Source organism: Anguilla rostrata, chromosome 6, assembly GCF_018555375.3.
Source record: "Anguilla rostrata isolate EN2019 chromosome 6, ASM1855537v3, whole genome shotgun sequence".
Lineage (NCBI taxonomy): Eukaryota > Metazoa > Chordata > Actinopteri > Anguilliformes > Anguillidae > Anguilla > Anguilla rostrata.
Window position 1 is genome coordinate 6537162 of NC_057938.1, and position 18364 is coordinate 6555525.

Consider the following 18364-nt stretch of genomic DNA (forward strand, 5'->3'; position numbering starts at 1 on the left):
ATCTTCATCAGTGCTGGAGGCTGCAACAGTCAAGCGCTAGTGGGAGGAGAACATTATTTGGGTCTGCTGGCTTCAGATGCAAGCCCTTTCATGTTCTCATGTTCTTGGTATGTAATTAGGTGATAATTTGGTCATTTCCTGTTCGTAAGAAGTGTATAATCCTTTTATACCCCAGTTTGTGCTCTTGTAGCCAATTGGTACTGAACGACATGTTGCGTAGCCAAGCGGTGTTCGCGGCTGTCGGTCAAGGTGTTTTGAATTTTGCTCACCTGGTCCGTAAACGTCTTTCAGCTGGAGCCGACAGACCCAGATGGACTTCTGCACTTTTTCAGTGCTCGTATTTAAGTATATATTGGATGTACATATAGTGCTACATATTTTGCATATTTTTACAATTTTCTAAATGTGCTATCTGGAAAAAAAAAAAGCAAAAAACTGTGCAGTAAGTGGGCCGGAGAGAAGCACATCCACTGGGGCCGGCTGACCACAGGGGACTGTCTGGATTTGATTTCAGAGTTTGGGGTGCATCATCCACACACTGGGATAATGTACCAACAGAGTCATCCAGCAGAAAATCGCTTTAAAATCTCCTTCAAAGGTGTTATGTCAATGTGAACCCTCAACCAACCAACCATGAACCTCTATTCCAACTGCACTGCTTTACAAAGTCCATGCTTACAGCAAATTATTTCCCTTTGCGGCTAAAATAAAGACAATATAACACTGTATGTTGTTTATATAACTATGCAGGAAGCAGTAATGGAACCTTCTGTGCTGGTGTATGCCCACTGTACCTGGCAGATTACATACTTGCTCTTCCAACATAGGCCTAGGCCTGCCTTCCCTCAGTCCCTGAACCCATCATCTTCTATTGACCAAAGTAAAGTGGGAGGGCGTACCATGTGCGCTGTCTGGAATATGTTGTCGTTAATTATTTTTTAAACAGACTCATCACTGGGCTCCGCAGTTAGGTGAAGGCCGCTGCTCTCTGGAGGTGTGAGTTCCAACAAAGCTTCCCGGCGGGGACCCACCGCGTTCGCGATCAGTCTGGCCCCGAAGGCTCCCCTTTCCCCGGCGGCAAACGTCCCGCCGTGCCAGGAAACCCAACCGCGGCGCTCCCCAGATCCGCACGTCAGATGCAATTTACTCAACCCGGGGGGAGCCGCGAGACCCTTGCCCTCCCGGGCCCGCGGTGTCGAGTTACACGCGCCCGGACTCCGTTACTTCAATCAAACCGGGCCCTCTAAAAGCATTAATGAGCTAAGGAAACAAACCGCGCTTCCTCCAGCGGCCTCCGCCACCGCGCCGGTGGCACACACCCCCCCCAGCCCCCCCACCCCCGCCGCCTTCTCGGACGAGGGCTTTTCGGTTGGTCTGCCAGAAAGGAACAGTCTCGCCCCAGACGCGGGTTTGTCTTCTGCGGCTGGTTAAGGTAAACTTTAGCGACCGAGCCGTAGCCGGCATTTCAGACTGAACCCAGTGCACACCCCTCACGGGGTTTGGGGTTTTTTTTGCTCACAATTTCATGTGTCGACAAGCTTGTGTGCAGAAAACTGTGTTTCTATCAGCCTATTATTGCATTGCTGTTGTCTTGCAGAGAATTGCCAGAACTGGGAAAGTTGGACCAGAGGTTGGATCTGTGAGACAGCAGAACCCAGAAAATCAGCCTTATAAAGGCTTATTAATTTAGGATTGCATTCAATCAATGTTTGTCCTTAACAAAACATATAAACAACAGATAAATGCAAATGTTTTATGTTTTCAATGCAAATACATTTTTTTAATCTTCTTGGCAATCTCAGTGATGTGTGGAGAATAAAATTATTTGCAATGAATTGTGAATCAAATGTGAATCAAAAGATGCTGTACTTACTGCATGCTCAGGATGTTCAACCCAATACCTTCTTTTGAATTCATTTTCAGATTAATAGCCGTTTTTCACCAAAAAAACTAATTCATTCAAAATTTTGATTAGATATGAATTACATCTACTGATAATTACGTAAAAGAATGTAGCTTGGTGATTAACCTTGGTCAAGTGGCCATGCTGATTGGAATGTCTGAACTGAAACAAATCATTTATCACAAAATGAGTGTCCTATTTCTCACCTGCATAATAATTTTGACATATTTTATATTCATATAAATTTTAGACTAATATGATTTTGAGGGTCATTAATCAAGGTGATGGACACATTTGAACTGACTACCTACATTTTCCAACATTTAAAGATTTCTCAAGCAGAAAACTTGTTTAAGCTATTTAACATCGTTCTGTATGTGACAATTTCCTAAATATTTGGCCACAACAAGCTTTGACAACAGCAACAGTATTCTTTCTCATTTCAGAAAATAAGTGGAGAACTCCCTGGATTCCTATGAACAGAACCAGTCCCATAAACAACATTGCACTATGTGCATTTGTCACCAATGTTTCTTTTTTCTTCTTTTCAAAAGCACTTTTGCTTTCGTTTACCTTAGTTATGGCTTGGTCCCAGCACATTGTGGAAATGTAAGAAAAACTCATTTCAGGGGCTGGTGACTGAGTCACAGATAATGTTTCAGGAAAGAGCCAAATGACTACAAAAAAAAGTTTGAGAGAAAAATTAGAGGCTCTTGAAAATGGCATATTTGACAGACAGGTGTGGACAGCACAAGCAGGGCTATAAGCGGCTATACTAGATTTTCAAACTGCTAAAACTGTGCTTGTGAGTTGTCTAAACAACTGCGACTACCACCACGTGATTATGGCTTGATATTTACCGCAATTATACTTGCAATCATTGCATGGATCTGAAACGCCCGCACGCCATTTTCCCAAAGTAGGTAGTACGTGGGAAATGGCAAACATACATGGGTTGAAACATATACACTTCTGCGGCTTGCAAAAGCATTCGAGTTCGCCGCAGTGTATACTTACGGTCGCGGTTCTATTAATAGCGGCATGTTTTACAAACACGGGACAAATGCGTCGTGCGTGTCCGTCGACAAACTCCGATACGTCATTTCCCCCCGACTCTTTGTTTTTCTTCCGCGTCCGAGTGCTAAGGAGCTGAAACGTCCTGAGTGGTATTGTGTGGGAGCTGGTGTCTCCTGGCAGACTGCTCAGCAGACATCTGGGGGGTACTGCGTTTCTCTGATAACACAATAGAGAGAGCCCTACTCGGCGCTGGCATTCAAACAAGATGCGGACACAGGCTAATTACCAAAGCGGCAAAACAAAACAATTGCAGAGAGGGGTGGAGGGTAGGGGGGTGCGGATAGAGTTCTTTTCTGTCACAAGTATAAGAAAGGACGGTTTTAACTGTACAGGCACATTTCGGAGGGAGGCTGTTGAGTCAGTCTCCCCTGCGATAGAAGCTGCTTGGCAGACTCCACCATTTTGATTTAAGCCCTAGGCCATGATCACTTTAAGTTGTGGGTGTTCTATGTGGGGGGTGAAAGGAACTTGACATAACAACATTGAACGCAGAGGGCTTTGGTTGGGATCAAGGTCTTCGTGTAGTGATTTGAACGTGGCCTGTTCTAGTGAACATGTGCTTTAGATCCTTGGGTAAATGGAGATGTTTATGTTTAAACGTTACTGTTATGTGTAAAGACCAAAAAAAAGGGATTTATTTGGTCATATGTGACAAGCTGGCACACTGACCGCAATGCCACTCTGCAGGATTTGTGCAGAAGGCTAATTCAATGGCTGCGTACTTCACTGTGAACAGCTAATTGCATTTTCTAAATAAGACAAACCACAAGATTCATTCATTTATGCTGCATGTGAATCTAACTACAGTTTGTCTTATCCTTAACTTTGAGTAACTAGTGTTACGTTTTTAGTTCCTACATAATATTATGAATCTTATGGTTCAAAAATATTTTATAAATTAGCTTTTTTTTTTTCATACTTCATTTTCTGGATATGAATATACCTTCTTGTTCATTCCTTCTTGAATCTGTTGCCTCAGTCATATTTCCTATGTGATTGGCGTACACCAGAGGGTGATGCAGTGATGCTCTAAAACCCAGACAACAGAAGGACCTTAATTTCTCCACAGTGCATGGAGATATGGGCCCAGCTCAGGGCGGTAGGTGAGGCCACTGCATAGTGAACGGTCCCCCCTCTTATCTCCCCTTTTCCCTCTGCTCATGTTCGCTTTTATGTAAATGGGGGAGTCCGTTCTCCCTCTGTTCCGATCCCCTCCAAGTGCAGAGAGGACCCACGACTCTTTGCATGGGAATTGGGGGGGCGTGGCGGGGAGCTTTGGGAAACCTTAGAGGGGCCTGCGCGCTTTAAACGGCAGCTGGACCGGGAGCGGCTAGCACGTAGCGAGCAGAGCCGAGCCCTCTGTATACACTCACAAGGACTGCAATGCAGGAACTCCCTTCAAACCCACCGCACGACTTTCCAAAGTCATTTCACCAAAGAGCTACGGTATCCCTGGCAGTCTGCGGTTGCTTGCCTGTTGACGTTGGATTAAAATTTGCGAAGCGGAGATACCAGCAAAAGAAGCCTGGTTATTCTCTGTTATTCATCAGCACTGTTTTCTAGGGACTGATGCATCTTATCCAGAATGACTTCCAACAAGGTACACAGGGGTAGATGTTTAAGTAATTAAAATAATGGTGAGGTATTCATACATATAAATCTGTCTTTTGAATGCATTTTACTAGCCGCTTTCCTTTTTTATTTTCATACATTCAAGCCCAGTTTCAATCCAAATTCTTTGGTGTTTGGCATAAAGTTTGAGTTACAAATGTCAATCATTATTTCTGAGATGGAATTATTATTCTTATCCAATATCACAGTACTTTTTCATTTACGGCTGAACTTGAGATTACGTGCATATCAAAAAATGTATTCATTATTCAAAGTAAAAAAAAAAAAAAAACAGTGCCACAGTGGTAAGATGACTGTATAAATAATTCAAAATTAATGTCAAGATGTAGTTATAACTGATTGCCGACAGAGCAACATCACAATAAAGCATTGTTGTCATCAGAGTGCTTACATGATGTTAGAAATATAGTTAGAAATAAACAACAAGTACAAATATTTGACAGGTGATGTTTTAACAGGTTTCAACACATTTTTTTCTTTATTTATCAATTTAGTGTTACCTGTTGCAAGTCTGTTCAGTTGCTGCAATTTGTCCACTAATTTAGGAGGGTTTGGGCCAGCGTAAGCACCCTCCCAGAAGCGTACCCTCATTGGTCGAAGGAGCTGTCATTGCAATGCCAAGGTAGGGTATATGAAGCCCATTGACACCCCCCCCCCCCCCGGGTGATGCTGTGATTGAAAATGCTCTGCTCTGCAGGACGCCATCACACTGCAGGCCACAGTCGGACATGATTTGATTCTTTGGGTCAGTTCTTTTTCGGGCTGTGGGGTGAATCACTGTTCCCCGGGAACCGAAATAGCACTCCAGCTATGTGTGCACCCTTCCTCCACTCAAGAGAATAAGGTCTTCTATTTTAGCGCATAATTTTGACGTTCTTTGAAAACAAAATGACTAAGCTACACAATAGCGCTGTCCGTGATATTTCTGTTTTACCTGTTCATTGGCTCCCAGACTTGTCTGCACTGATCTCTAAAGCTTGCAAAGTGTAAATCCCCCCAAAAAACTTCTGAACTTGAAATTTTAAAAAGTTAAATTTTATTTGTGTCCCTTAGTGCTTTTAGTCAAGCTCCCATCAACTGTTAAAATTAGACAGCTTCCATTTTTCAACAGCAAATATTTTTTCTTTGCCATTTTCTCCAGCTGAGACAATCAGTAGGATATAAATCCTGTGAAGTCGACATAGGACCGTTATCCCGCAAACAGCGAGCTGTAAGAACGCCATACGGTTTTTATCTGGAGTGGAACGTCGGCCATTACTCGAAGCCTTTTCGTCACTGAAGTTAAGCGAGAGCCTCACCGGGAAAACAATTTTATGAGAGAACACTTCTGGAGAGCTCGTGCATGCATACTCGCACACACACACACACAAACACAGACACACACACACACACACACACACATATGTTAAATTAATTTAACTGAATTACAGTGCTGATATTCTACCACCCCATTTCTCTCTCAGTAGGTTTTTTAAAAAAAGCAAAACTCAATTGCAGGCCAAGCAATTGATCCCTTGTTCTTTTTTGATTGAAGGCCCAGGTCAGTCCACTTTCTCCTCTGATCCTTAACACTTAACACCGCAATGTACGACAAGTTAATTAAATTGTTTTACACCACGGTGGAAAACGTGCGACAGAAAGCCAGCAGAAAGGCAGGTATGCATTAAATGTAGCGTTCCTCCCTAGTGTTCCTCACTTAGTTACTGTGTGTTCATTATTCCCCACTGACGACCGATTGTTTTTCACAACAGAAACCTTCCTCACTGTGAATATTCTTATTTGACACAAAGCATTAATGCAGCATTTGTGGCGAGGTAATCAAAATCCATTAGATGTACATGAGTGTAACAGGAAATCATTTGCACTCATTGAAACTATTCATGGCATGTGTGTGTGGCCCTATAATCTAGCTGCAGGGGGGCTGAACATTTTTGCTCTTTAAGAAAATGAGTAAGGTGGGTTTGCCGTTAATGAAAAACACAGATTTAAGCGATGCCCGTAAGACAATGCTCTCCTACCAGTACCTTGGCATTCAAGATAAATACACAATTTTGTTTTAATAGCCTACTTTTGTCGGAGTATGGTCTTTCTTTCGACGCTGCGAAAGGAGGAGAGGAAAAGTGAATGCTGAATGATTACAGTTTGAGAGAAACAAAGACCGCGGCGAAGCCTGTCTTTCTTTTCCCCCTGTCTGTCAAAACTGCACAGAAAGGAGGAAATGGGTGCCAAGTGCTGCCTTACTTTGATATCAAAAACCCCCCATCCAGGCCCATTATAGAATGCAATTCTATTCAGAGAAAAGTAAAAGAAAGGTTTTCGGAAACTGAGATCGTGTGGCTGGCAGTTTGAAGTCACTTTTTTTTTCTTTTCTTTTTTCGATTCCATTAAATTTCCGAACGAAGATCAAAGTCAGAGTACATTAACAGCTATTACACAGCTTTCAAAACACTGTTCAGAACTGATGTACATCTGTTGCTTAGTTACAACCACTATACACAACCGTTATTGATATTTACCTGGTAGGGCAAGTTCTAATAGTTAATACTTTCGTAAACTGTCAAAATTAAATGTATATATATATTTTCAATTTATAGCTTTGTATTCCAGCACATTGGTTTAGAAATAAAATGATTAATAAGCTTGAAGTGCAGGCTGTCCGGTTTAATTCGAGAGTATGCATATACATATTGGATGATCCATGCAGGAATTACAGCCCTTTTCATATATAGTCCCCCATTTTAGGGGAGCAAAAGTAATTGGACAAATTAACATAATCTGAAATGAAGTCATCATGTTCAGTTCTTGGCTGCAAATCCTGAACTCTGCGATGCACAGACACCAACAGACACTGGGCATATCTTCCCTAGTGATGATGCTTCGCCAGGCCTATGGTCATTGTCATTGTCATGCTGCATGATGAAGCACCATACAATGAGTTTTGAGTCATTTGGTAGGATCTGAGCAGATGCCTCGGTAAACTTCAGCCTCTGTATACATCCTGCTGCTGCCGTCAGCAGTCACATCATCAGTGAAGACAAGTGAGCCAGTTCCAGTGGCATCATCCATACATGCCCAAGCCATAATACGACCTATACCATGTTTCACAGATGAGGGGGAGTGCTTTAAATCACGAGCAGTTCCTTTCTTTCTCCACACTTTCCTCTTTCCATCATTTTGGTACAGGTTAATACTGGTCGCATCTGTCCATAGGACTATGTTGGAGAACTCTACAATTTTTTAATGTACTTTTTTTTAGCCAACTCTAACTATTGCCATTCAGTTCTCGAGACTTATCAGAGGTTTCGCGAGCCCTCTGAGGTTATGCTGGTGCTTGTGGTAGTCTCTGAAATCTACGCCGGCATCCTGGAGAGTGTTCTTGATCTGTTCAACGGTTGAAAAGATTTTTGTCTTCACAATTGAAAGTATTCTTTGGTCAACCACTACAGTGGTCTTCAGTGGTCTACCAAGTTGTTTGCTACTGCTGTGCTTACCGGTGCATTCTTGCTTCCTAACAATTGTGTCAAACAGTTGATTTTGATACACCCAATGTTTTGGCCATGCCCGAATGCTGTATTATGATTTTTCAGCCTCCCGATGACCTGCTTCACTGGCATTGACATGTATTTAGTCCTCATGTTGAGAGACAACAGCAACAAACTCCAAATGCAAATTCCTCACCTAGAATCAACTCTAGACCTTTTGTTAGCCTTCTCGTGCCTGAACAAATGATGCAAAGACACATAGCTGGCCAAGAAACAGCTGAGCAGTCAATTGTCCAATTACTTTTATACTGCATCCCCAAATTGGGGGACTATGTATAAAAAGGGCTGTAATTCGTACACGGATCACACAATATAGATATAAGTCTGTATTTTAGCCTCATATTCATTGTTTTATTTCAAATCCAACGTTCTAGACTACAAAGCCAAAACAATAAAATTGTGTCACTGTCCCAGTACTTTTGCATTTAACTGTGCATATGATTAGAGCTTTAGTGACGTAAATAATGCATACAATTTAAAAAAATAAGTAGATATAGAAAAATATAGAATGTACTTATATCAAACTTTTTAAATATACTTGTCCGAACACATTTCCATAGTGTCTATGCAGGTAAACATTTTCTCATATTAGAGAGAATGGAGAAAACTAAAACTGATAAACTAACGGAGAATTAAGAAGAAATAATTATTATCAAACGGACGCTAATTTAATGCGATTTAAAAAGATCTGTGGGGGAAAAGGCACACACCACCTGTCAGATAATCTCTCGAACCGCATTCACATGAATGGGGTTAGATTTCGATTCTGTTTTATAGTGCCTCCACTTTGCGCGTGGACTTCGGGAATTATCAGCCACCTCCATCAGTCTCGTGGCTCGACTTCATACACATTTAAGGTAAGAATTACAGGCTAAAAATGCCTTCATGCCTCTAGTTTATTGTTTGGGTTTGATAAAGACAACCAACGAATTTAAAACAAAACAAAATTGTTATGTATCAGCGTGTTCGTTACAGTTTGTTGATATTTTGCAAAAATAAATTATGGCAATGGGCTAAATGTTGAAGTAATACAGATAATTTAACAAAAGTAAAGATTTCTAAAGGTATCTTAAAGACGCCAATTGAGAAGATTTAAAGAACCTCTTAAAGAGAAGAAACATCATAGGTATATGGTGTAGCTTTGTAAATAAGTGATGGCTACGCTAAAACAGACATAAAATCTGATCTGAATAATGCAGGTTCAACATTAGTTCATACTCGTTTTAATTTGTAAAAACAAACTTCACAAACCTTGCAGATGAAAAAAAACTTCACAAAAACTTAAGCAATTAATGTCAAAATGGAAGTGCTAAACATTATTCTTCTAATTATTATTGTTATAATAATAATAATAATAATAATCTGGAGCAAGCACTGTTAATAAAAAAGTCAACGTTGGAACTGGTCAGCGTTTTGTGTATTGATATATATTTATATACATTTGAGATTTTCTAACACAAGGGAGCATTTTTTTATTCGTCATTTTTGTAAATATAGGCTACAATGTCACTGTATAGAGTAGTTTACAATATGGCTATTTTACGAATTTGAACAAAGATTTATTGATTAATATCATGGCGAACATAGTGATTTTAAAAAATAATAATACTTGTTATTTTTATTATTATTGTTGTTGTTAATAATAATAATAATAATAATAACAATAATCATAATTATTATTATATCAGCAATAATAATAATAATAATAATAAAGATGATGCACATAAGAATGATTTCTGATTTTTTTGTCTGTAAGGTACAGCCGCCTCTGTCCACAGAAGACTAAATTCTTGATTTATCTGCGAAGTGTGTTCCAAATATTTAGCAGAACACAACAATTTTGATCTCCTTTGAGGGTTTCAAATCAAGGTTCTTTTTCATTTCTTTCTTTTTCAAAACAAATACTGCTTTACTTCAATGTTTAAATTGAATCATTAAAGACATGAATGTCTTCTAATAACTAAACAAGTATTTCCTTTGCAAGACTGCATTGTTTTAAAAAAGAATGTTTCCAATCTTTTAGCTAATGCGCTGTATCATCTTATAATACGTTTTGATATCTAATAGCCAACACAGACAAAACTAAAACACTTCTCGACTATTTAATATTATTCACTATGTGCGTCTTTAGGCTACGGTGCAGCTTATGTCAGCAATCAAGTGTAAAAGATCAAGATTTTCTTATCATTTTTTATTGCAAAAAAAGTCCTTTTAGTTCGCTGATGAAGTGTAGGTGTCTACATAGGATACAACATGCTGCCACTGTACAATGTCTCGGTCATTCACAATAACTGAGTAGTTCTGTTATATTACTGAAATTTGACTATTTGCACAGAACCCTTTTTATGGTCACCGCGGGTCTACACGTGCCTTCACCTGCCTTTATTTAACTAATTCCGCATTTATCTCTAGTTAAGCGCTAAGAAAAGTGCAATGTTACCTCTACTTGAAAAGGAAGGCGTTCTCGAACGTGTTGTTTTATTTATTAAATAAGCATATGCGCTTTCGCATCAGAACCAAAATTTAAATGAGCGCCCAGGAGTGCCAGACGTCGATAAACCATGACAAACAAGGCATAAAATAATCACGGGAACTAATATAGCCTACGTTTTATCATAACGCGTGGTTGTCATGCTGAATTCAATTGACTTAGTTTAATCTCCCCTCAGCATCAGCAGGTTCCAATAGTGATGCTATTGTTCTAAGGTATCGCTAAGCAAGTGCAGCTGGTCGGTAATAACCTGACAGGGAGACCCGTCATCCTTCCATCCAGATGCGTCAGGTTAATCTTAATGGCAAAGGATTAAAAGAACGGTTACGGCTGTGCGAGGTACTAGTGTTAAAGAATAAAGAAAACATGTTTAGAACAGTTAGCGAACTGTGTAACGAGCCAAGTAAAAAAACAAATTCAAGCATGAATAATAGGTTGTTTCCCTTTGTCTTTTTTTACCTGTTAAGTTATAGGCTGTACAATACTATATGGTCCTGCACGAGTGTTTGTTTTGTGTTATCAGTGGAGCTTGCCAAATGATGAGTGATAAAGTCAGTTAGAAGTGGCTGCAGCATTTCCTGACTTGGATTTCATGTACCGTGTTCCTCATACAACAATCTCTCACTTCTAAAGGCGTGTGTGTTTCAGTCAAGGAGGTGCGGCCAACAGAGTCGGGAGGGAAAAAGTATAGGAGTTCCACCCTCATTTAAAACCGAGGTTTTTTGGTAGAGAACGGCATAAGAACGGACATCGAAAATTGGATTCTATGAGTAACTGCCCTCCTCTGGATATTCGAAGGAGATTATTTGGGATTTCTGACATCGGTTTTGTCTTTGGTGTTTGGTGGCATGCGACAGCCAATCGAGTCCGAAAGTCCGATGTACTGGAAAACTGAACAAATGCTGGTGTGTAGCAAAGCGGAGAGTAATGAAAATAGATTAAATTCTATGTCCAATGATAAGGTAAGCGGAACGACAGAAAATGGCAGCGTCTTATTCATAGTAATGTGTTATTTTCGGTTTTCAGTTTGACAATGTAGGCTACAATGTGCATGTACAACTTTTACAGTAGATGCAATAACGCGGTCTTTGCCATACATTTGCACAAGCCGCATGACTTTTCAACGTTTACGCCGATTCGTGGATATTTGACATTACGTAATTTATTTAAGGTTTAATTATTATACTAACTTGAAAAATGTCTTTGTTTTTGAATGGCGTCGTCACGAAGAGAGTTTTTGTAACAACTGCGCCATCTGAGTCCTGTGGGTCTATATTATTTCTACAATGTATTTGTGTTGTCTGACAATGTCATCAGTAACGCTGACAGTGATAGGAATTTTTTAATCGACCCTCCAGGCACCAACAGAATTGGAAATCTAATCCAAATAAGCATACCAACTGCCTGTCCAAATTTGAGAATACGTCTTTAAAAAAACGCTCAGGTGTACAAACTTCCCTGCACATCCTTACCTTTAATTGGCCAAGTGCACTTTAAAAATCAGCGTGAATCACCTACAGCTGGTTGCTTGCTATAGGTCCGCTTCAAGTAAGCTCAACATTTCTTGCAATTGACAATAGGAGAGCAAGGGGGGAAAATAACATTCGGCTTTTTAAATTAGCCTATTAAATCTATTCGTCTCTGGGTTACCTTGTTCAGACATTCGATTTGTGTTCTTTTAATTGCTGTTATTAAATAAATCAAATCCTTTCCCCACTGACTCAAGCTTGTTTTGATTGACAGTAGAAATTGATATGTTGGGTACTAACTCGCTTTTGAACAGTTCAGAGTACCAAATGTAGCATGTTCTCCAAGTGAATATAAACAAAAGATAACTTGGGTCAAGAGGCTTTTGCTTTTGTATGCAAGGGCCAGAATCTCTCCATTTCCAAATGACAGCTTAATAATCGCAGGGGTTGTCATGGTGAAAGGGCATTGGGTATTTATGGGCTGGCTGTAGAGGTTAAAAGGCCCTTCGAATGGTGACTGTTTGCTTCTCTGACTGAAGCGGTTACATTTTTTTTTTTTTAGTTCTTCGTCATGTCTGAGGATATCGAAGCGGCAGCCACGGGGGCTTTTGGCAGATGCAGAAAAGACATAGGAGAAAATGAACTGGTAAAAAATAGTTTTTTTTTCTTGTTTCGCAAACCTACCCTCATATATCTGGAAATGCACCTCACATGACAAGGCCACGAATGTGTTTAAGAAGTTACGTTTAATATTTAACGGCTTAATGTCTTTGTTATCCAGAGCACTACAGAGGAGGTTTTTGTAGAAGATTCGTGTTCCCTGTCTTCCTCCCTGTCACCCTCCTCTTCACCGCAGGGTATGGCTTCAGTCTCTCTCGTTGGAAAAACACTTTGTACCAGTTGTGGTCTGGAAATAGTTGACAAATACCTGCTCAAGGTAAGCCATCACATTTTTTAGTGTTGCAATTTGATGGTTGCAAGCCTACTGCAAGTACATTATTACATATTGATTTGGCTTGATTTAAAAACGTAGCCTATAGCCTGCCTTTAGTTTTCGATGACGCCATTATTTGCGCGTGAATTAAATTTATTCAGTCATTCTGTGAGATTTCCGTACAAAATATCGAAATTTGGGTTGTTCATTTTCTGTGTAAAGAACCGCGCGGTGTTCTAAGCCCGGTATTCGTTTACTACCATGTCAAAGGTTCGTGAACAGAAATGGAAAATGCATTTGAAAACGATTTTTTTTTGTCTTAAAGTTGTATTTATGGATAATACACAATTTAAGTGAGTTGTGGAAAGTTTAGTCCGTACGAAGGGAGTTTAGATGTACTTTGCCAACATGGTTAAATCTGTCATGTTTAATTTGGTCATTATTTTTTAAGGTAAACGACTTGAGCTGGCACGTGAGGTGTCTCTCGTGTAGCGTGTGTCGAACTCCGCTCGGAAGGCATGCCAGCTGTTATATCAAAGAAAAAGAAGTGTTTTGCAAACTGGACTATTTCAGGTAGATAACGTTTGTGTTTGTAATACTTTCTTTACTCTGAAAATAGTTGGTCTTCAAATTGGTGTGTATGTACGGCTGCCTGAAATAGTATTCACTTTATAAAATGTACTTTTGTGCGACCCACACCGTGATCCTCTGAACGCATTAATCATATACAGTAGTCCTTTGAATAATCGAAATCATTCACGCTTTGCGCAGTTAATGTAATATCAGAATTGTCCAATTGCGTATTTTGTTTACAGGATGCATACAGTATCCTATACAACTCCAACTTAAAAGTCCTAAGATCTGATAATAATAATAATAATGTGGTTATGTAGTGTACAGTAAATCCAAATACAATGTCCAAAGTTTCAGAGAGGGTTTTGGTTATTTGTAATTGTGAATGCTAAATTAGAACTGTTACATAAAAATAAAATAAACAGGGAAGTGTTTCACCAGCTTTTAGATTGTGTGTATGCGCTTTTACATAATGTATGTAATGTGGATGCATAACACACACTCCCTGTGCAGAATACATTTATCAAAATTTAGTACTGAGTTGATGTACATGCTATATGTTTTGTATTTATCTTGCAGTAGGCCATATTTAGCGAAGGGGGGGAAATAATTGCTGGCTTTTTGAAAACTGTTTGTGCAGAAGATACGGGACCCGATGCGCCCGCTGTGGCAGGAACATCCACTCGACGGACTGGGTCCGACGGGCAAAGGGAAATGTCTACCACTTGGCCTGCTTCGCCTGCTTCTCCTGCAAGCGGCAGCTGTCCACAGGGGAGGAGTTTGCCCTGGTGGAGGAGAAGGTCCTGTGCAGGGTCCACTACGACTGTATGCTGGACAACCTCAAGCGCGCCGTGGAAAACGGTGAGTTGTTGCGGCGTGTGTGTGTGTGTGTGTGTGTGTGTGTGTGAACATGTTTTGCACATTTGAGCTGTCTTCAAGTTCAGATGCAGTACAAGATTTGGGATACACAGTGAGTTGAATCAACTCCGAACAATTTACTAAGTCCAACTAGTGTCAAGTGTAGTGTAACTCTTGATTTAACACTTAACGATGTACTGTGCTGCTATGGTAAATGCAGAGGGTTGAAGAAATGTAATTGCCAATACGTTCCAAAATGGAGCGCTTGGAAGCAACTTGTCAGCGTTCGTGTTTCCTTAAGTCAAATTGCACCCCCTGCTCTTTTGGGGGTTAATTGCAGGAAACGGTGTAAACGTAGAAGGAGCTATGCCGACAGAACAGGAAGTGAACCAACCTAAACCAGCCAAGAGGGCTCGCACTAGCTTCACGGCCGATCAGCTGCAGGTAAACATACGGGGACGCGGTCGCTGACCCAAGATGCTTTCCTCTCTTTAAAAATTCAAATTTCTCCCTCTTTTTTTTTTTTTTTTTTGCCTCCTGCTACAATTCTGTGCATTACCAGTCTTAAAACGCGGGCGAATTGTTGGTAGATATGTGCCTTCTTATAAGTAGTATAGTGGAGAAATTCTTCTTTTATTGTACTTGTCGTAAGTCTTGTATAATTTAGTATAGTGGAGGACTTGTATCTCTTATATTGTGCTTTTATTCTTGTGTAATTTTTTTCCCCTTGCTTGTTGTGTACCTTGGATGCTTGAATTTCCCTAATCTGGGATAATACATTTTCACTTGACCTTGAATTGTGATTCCCCCCCCCCCCCCCTTTACCAGTGGTGATATCTGTATGAAGTGAGTGCTCCGACCGCACAGAAACAAACGTGTCGTTGCCTCTCCTTTGACCTTTGGGCTTCAGGTCATGCAGGCTCAGTTCGCTCAGGACAATAACCCCGATGCGCAGACGCTGCAGAAGCTGGCGGAGAGGACCGGGCTGAGCCGCAGGGTCATACAGGTGAGAGCCGCAGGGTCATACAGGTGAGCCCCGCTTTCACGTCACGGGGCCAAAACGGGGACCCTAACTAACGACCTTTCGACCCCATTCGGCTCTGCTCCCACGTGGTTCAACTGTCATTTTGTTGCGTGCGAGTCTTTGCCGGTCAATGCTGGAGTTTCATTCTGAGTTTTGGTTTTGGTTTTGCTTTGGCTCTTGAGGTTTGTAACTAGTTGGACTGGAGGTACGCTTTCGTTAACGCTTCGATTTGGGTGTATCGGTGTGCGGTTTTCTGGACCCAGGGTGTGCAGTTTCTATGGGCAGAGTGACAGGCCCTAAGAATGGAGCATAACATAGTAAAAATGCTTTTGCTCTGACTGAATGCTTGGTGTGGCGTTGTTTTTTTGCGGTGCCAAAAGGTGTGTGCGCACATGTTTACTTGGAACTGCAGGGAAACTAGGCGTCTGTTACGATCATTGCAAGTTTGGCTTAATTGTTATGATGCAAATATACTTCCGTCAAAACGAACCTTTGTTTCAAGACATTTTGCATAATTTAAAATGATTGGGTATGCCTGCACCTATGGAATTGAAATCTCTAGTCAAGTGCTGCTCTGCAAAATTTTACAGAAAACAATTTGAGATTCCTTTCAGTATATGTTAATAACATTGGTATAATTAAAGAATAAAAAAAGCATTTGAAAGCATTCCAAGGATTACACGTGGTACCGGTTGGTCATACTTTAAAAATAAGACTCAATGGGATTGTAATTGTAAGTTCATCTGAGATTTTCCTTATGAATTTTGTATATGGCATGTTAAAGGATTAAATTTGTCATGCAACCTTTTAATATTGACAGACTTGTTTTTGATTCATTTGGAATGTTTACCCAAGGGGAAAAACTATTGTGAGTCTGGATAAAATTATTTGTGATGCTGTGATTACAGACTGAATGAAAACACATTTTCGATTCATTTTGGTTTTTATAAATCTTATTTATGTGCTTCATCAATGCATATTTTTGTTCCAGGTTAGCTTTGAGTACATGACAAATAGTCAAATTAATCTGCCATTACAATTTGGTTGAAGGAATGCATGAAATTTAATTTAAATTTTAAATCATGAGGTGATTATAAAAAGGATTTCCTGTGGAAAAAATAGTTTGTTCATATTTTATTTGTGGTCACTTTTTCTATAATGGTGGCAAAGGAAATTAAGTAGGTACGCTAAACATTCCAGTGTCAGCGATTCATGGGGCTTGAACTTAGCCCAGTTTCCGTGGGGCACAGTGCAACTTCATATAAGCGTACTGCCTGAACAGAATGACAGGAGGGTTTGAGTTAGACAGCTGTACACTACATTACATTACATCACAGGCATCCAGAGTGACGTACAACAAAGTGTATAACCATAACCAGGAACAAGTATGTCGAAAACCCTAGAGGGAAGTACCGTTCCAAGTGCAGGGAACAACCGCATAGTTCAGCTTGGACCCTGAAGGTTAAACTGATTAACACTAACGAGAACAGTAACTACGCAGTCTATGCAAAAATACAAGCCGTACCTCCCTGAATCTCATCCACACTCCCAGCAGGAAGGGCTTCAAGGGTTCTTTGTCACACCTGCCATGGAGGGTTCCATAGAGAACTAAAAAGGGTTCTTCTATGGGGAAGAAACTTTTTTTTTTTTTGTTTTTTTTTGTTTTGTTTTGTTCTGAGAGCACCAGTGATGGGTCGGTCTGTGCCCTTCAGGTGTGGTTCCAGAACTGCAGGGCCCGCCACAAGAAGCACGTGAGCCCCAGCCACGGGTCGTCGGGCACGGCCGTGTCCTCTCTACAGCCGCCCCAGCTCTCCCCGCCCCTGATGGAGGAGATGCAGTACGCCACCTATGGGCCGCAGGACGGAACCATCCTGACCGCCCTGCACTCTTACATGGACGGTGAGCTCTGATGCGTGACCTTTGAATTGGGGTGTGTGTGTGTGTGTGTGTGTGTGTGTGTGTGTGTGTGTGTGGTGTAGTATTTTCTTTGGTTGAAAAATAAGGGCACTATTTCTGTATTCCTGAGGATAGCACTGTTCTTCGTTACTATATGTTGCTCCAATTGTTCTACCAATTGTATTTGTATTTGCGGTGTGTGTGTGTGTGTGTGTGTGTGTGTGTGTGTGTGTGTGTGTGTGTGTGTGTGTGTGTGTGTGTGTGTGTGTGTGTGTGTGTGTGTGTGTGTGTGTGTGTGTGTGTGTGTGTGTGTGTGTGTGTGTGTGTGTGTGTGTGTGTGTGTGTGTGTGTGTGTGTGTGTGTGTGTGTGTGTGTGTGTGTGTGTGTGTGTGTGTGTGTGTGTGTGTGTGTGTGTGTGTGTGTGTGTGTGTGTGTGTGTGTGTGTGTGTGTGTGTGTGGTAGCACTGTAGCACTGTCTTCGGTTGGAAAAATAAGGGCACTATTTTTTTTATTCCTGAGAATAACACCATTCTTTGTTACTGTATGTTGCTGTGGTAATGTTCTAACAGTTTTATTTGGTGTGTGTGTGTGTTGGCTACATTCTAAATGTAATTGGCATTTTATTAGAGGTTTCTTTTGATTTTAATGCAGCCAGTAAGTTAAGTGTGCTGTAATTGATCTGCTCCCTGGAGCAAAATGGTGACACAGGGCTCATTCCAATTGCTGTTTTTGAACTCTTTGCATGAAGAGATGCAAGGATGAGAAGAGAACGGAGGAATCGAGGCAGCATTTATTAAAATGTCCTTGGTCAGTCAAGTGTCAGTTTGAAGCAAAGGCAGTTACTAATGACGTGCTGCACCGTTGTATCACCTGTCGGTGGGCTTGTAACGGATTGTTCTGTACCAAATATTTTGAAAGGACAGGGGTTATTGCGTATTTATGGTTGCATTTCCCATGTTGTAACA

At 40.7% G+C, this 18364-nt stretch overlaps 1 protein-coding gene across 6 annotated transcripts; it reads left to right on the forward strand.

The window, feature by feature from the left end:
* The first annotated feature begins 10833 nt into the window (after window positions 1-10833).
* Window positions 10834-17446, forward strand: lhx8a (LIM homeobox 8a). 6 transcript variants are annotated; one of them, XM_064341775.1, is made up of 8 exons: window positions 10834-10984; window positions 12677-12760; window positions 12896-13051; window positions 13500-13621; window positions 14262-14482; window positions 14820-14923; window positions 15390-15485; window positions 17216-17446. In XM_064341775.1, exons 1-8 carry the CDS (start codon window positions 10928-10930, stop codon window positions 17411-17413), a joined length of 1038 nt encoding a protein of 345 aa, XP_064197845.1. In that variant the 5' UTR covers window positions 10834-10927; the 3' UTR covers window positions 17414-17446. The 6 variants fall into 6 exon arrangements, with proteins under 6 accessions (XP_064197845.1, XP_064197848.1, XP_064197844.1 ...); XM_064341778.1 differs by having other exon boundaries at window positions 12971-13051; XM_064341774.1 differs by lacking the exon at window positions 10834-10984 and adding an exon at window positions 11014-11607 and having other exon boundaries at window positions 14265-14482.
* Window positions 17447-18364: the final 918 nt, after the last annotated feature.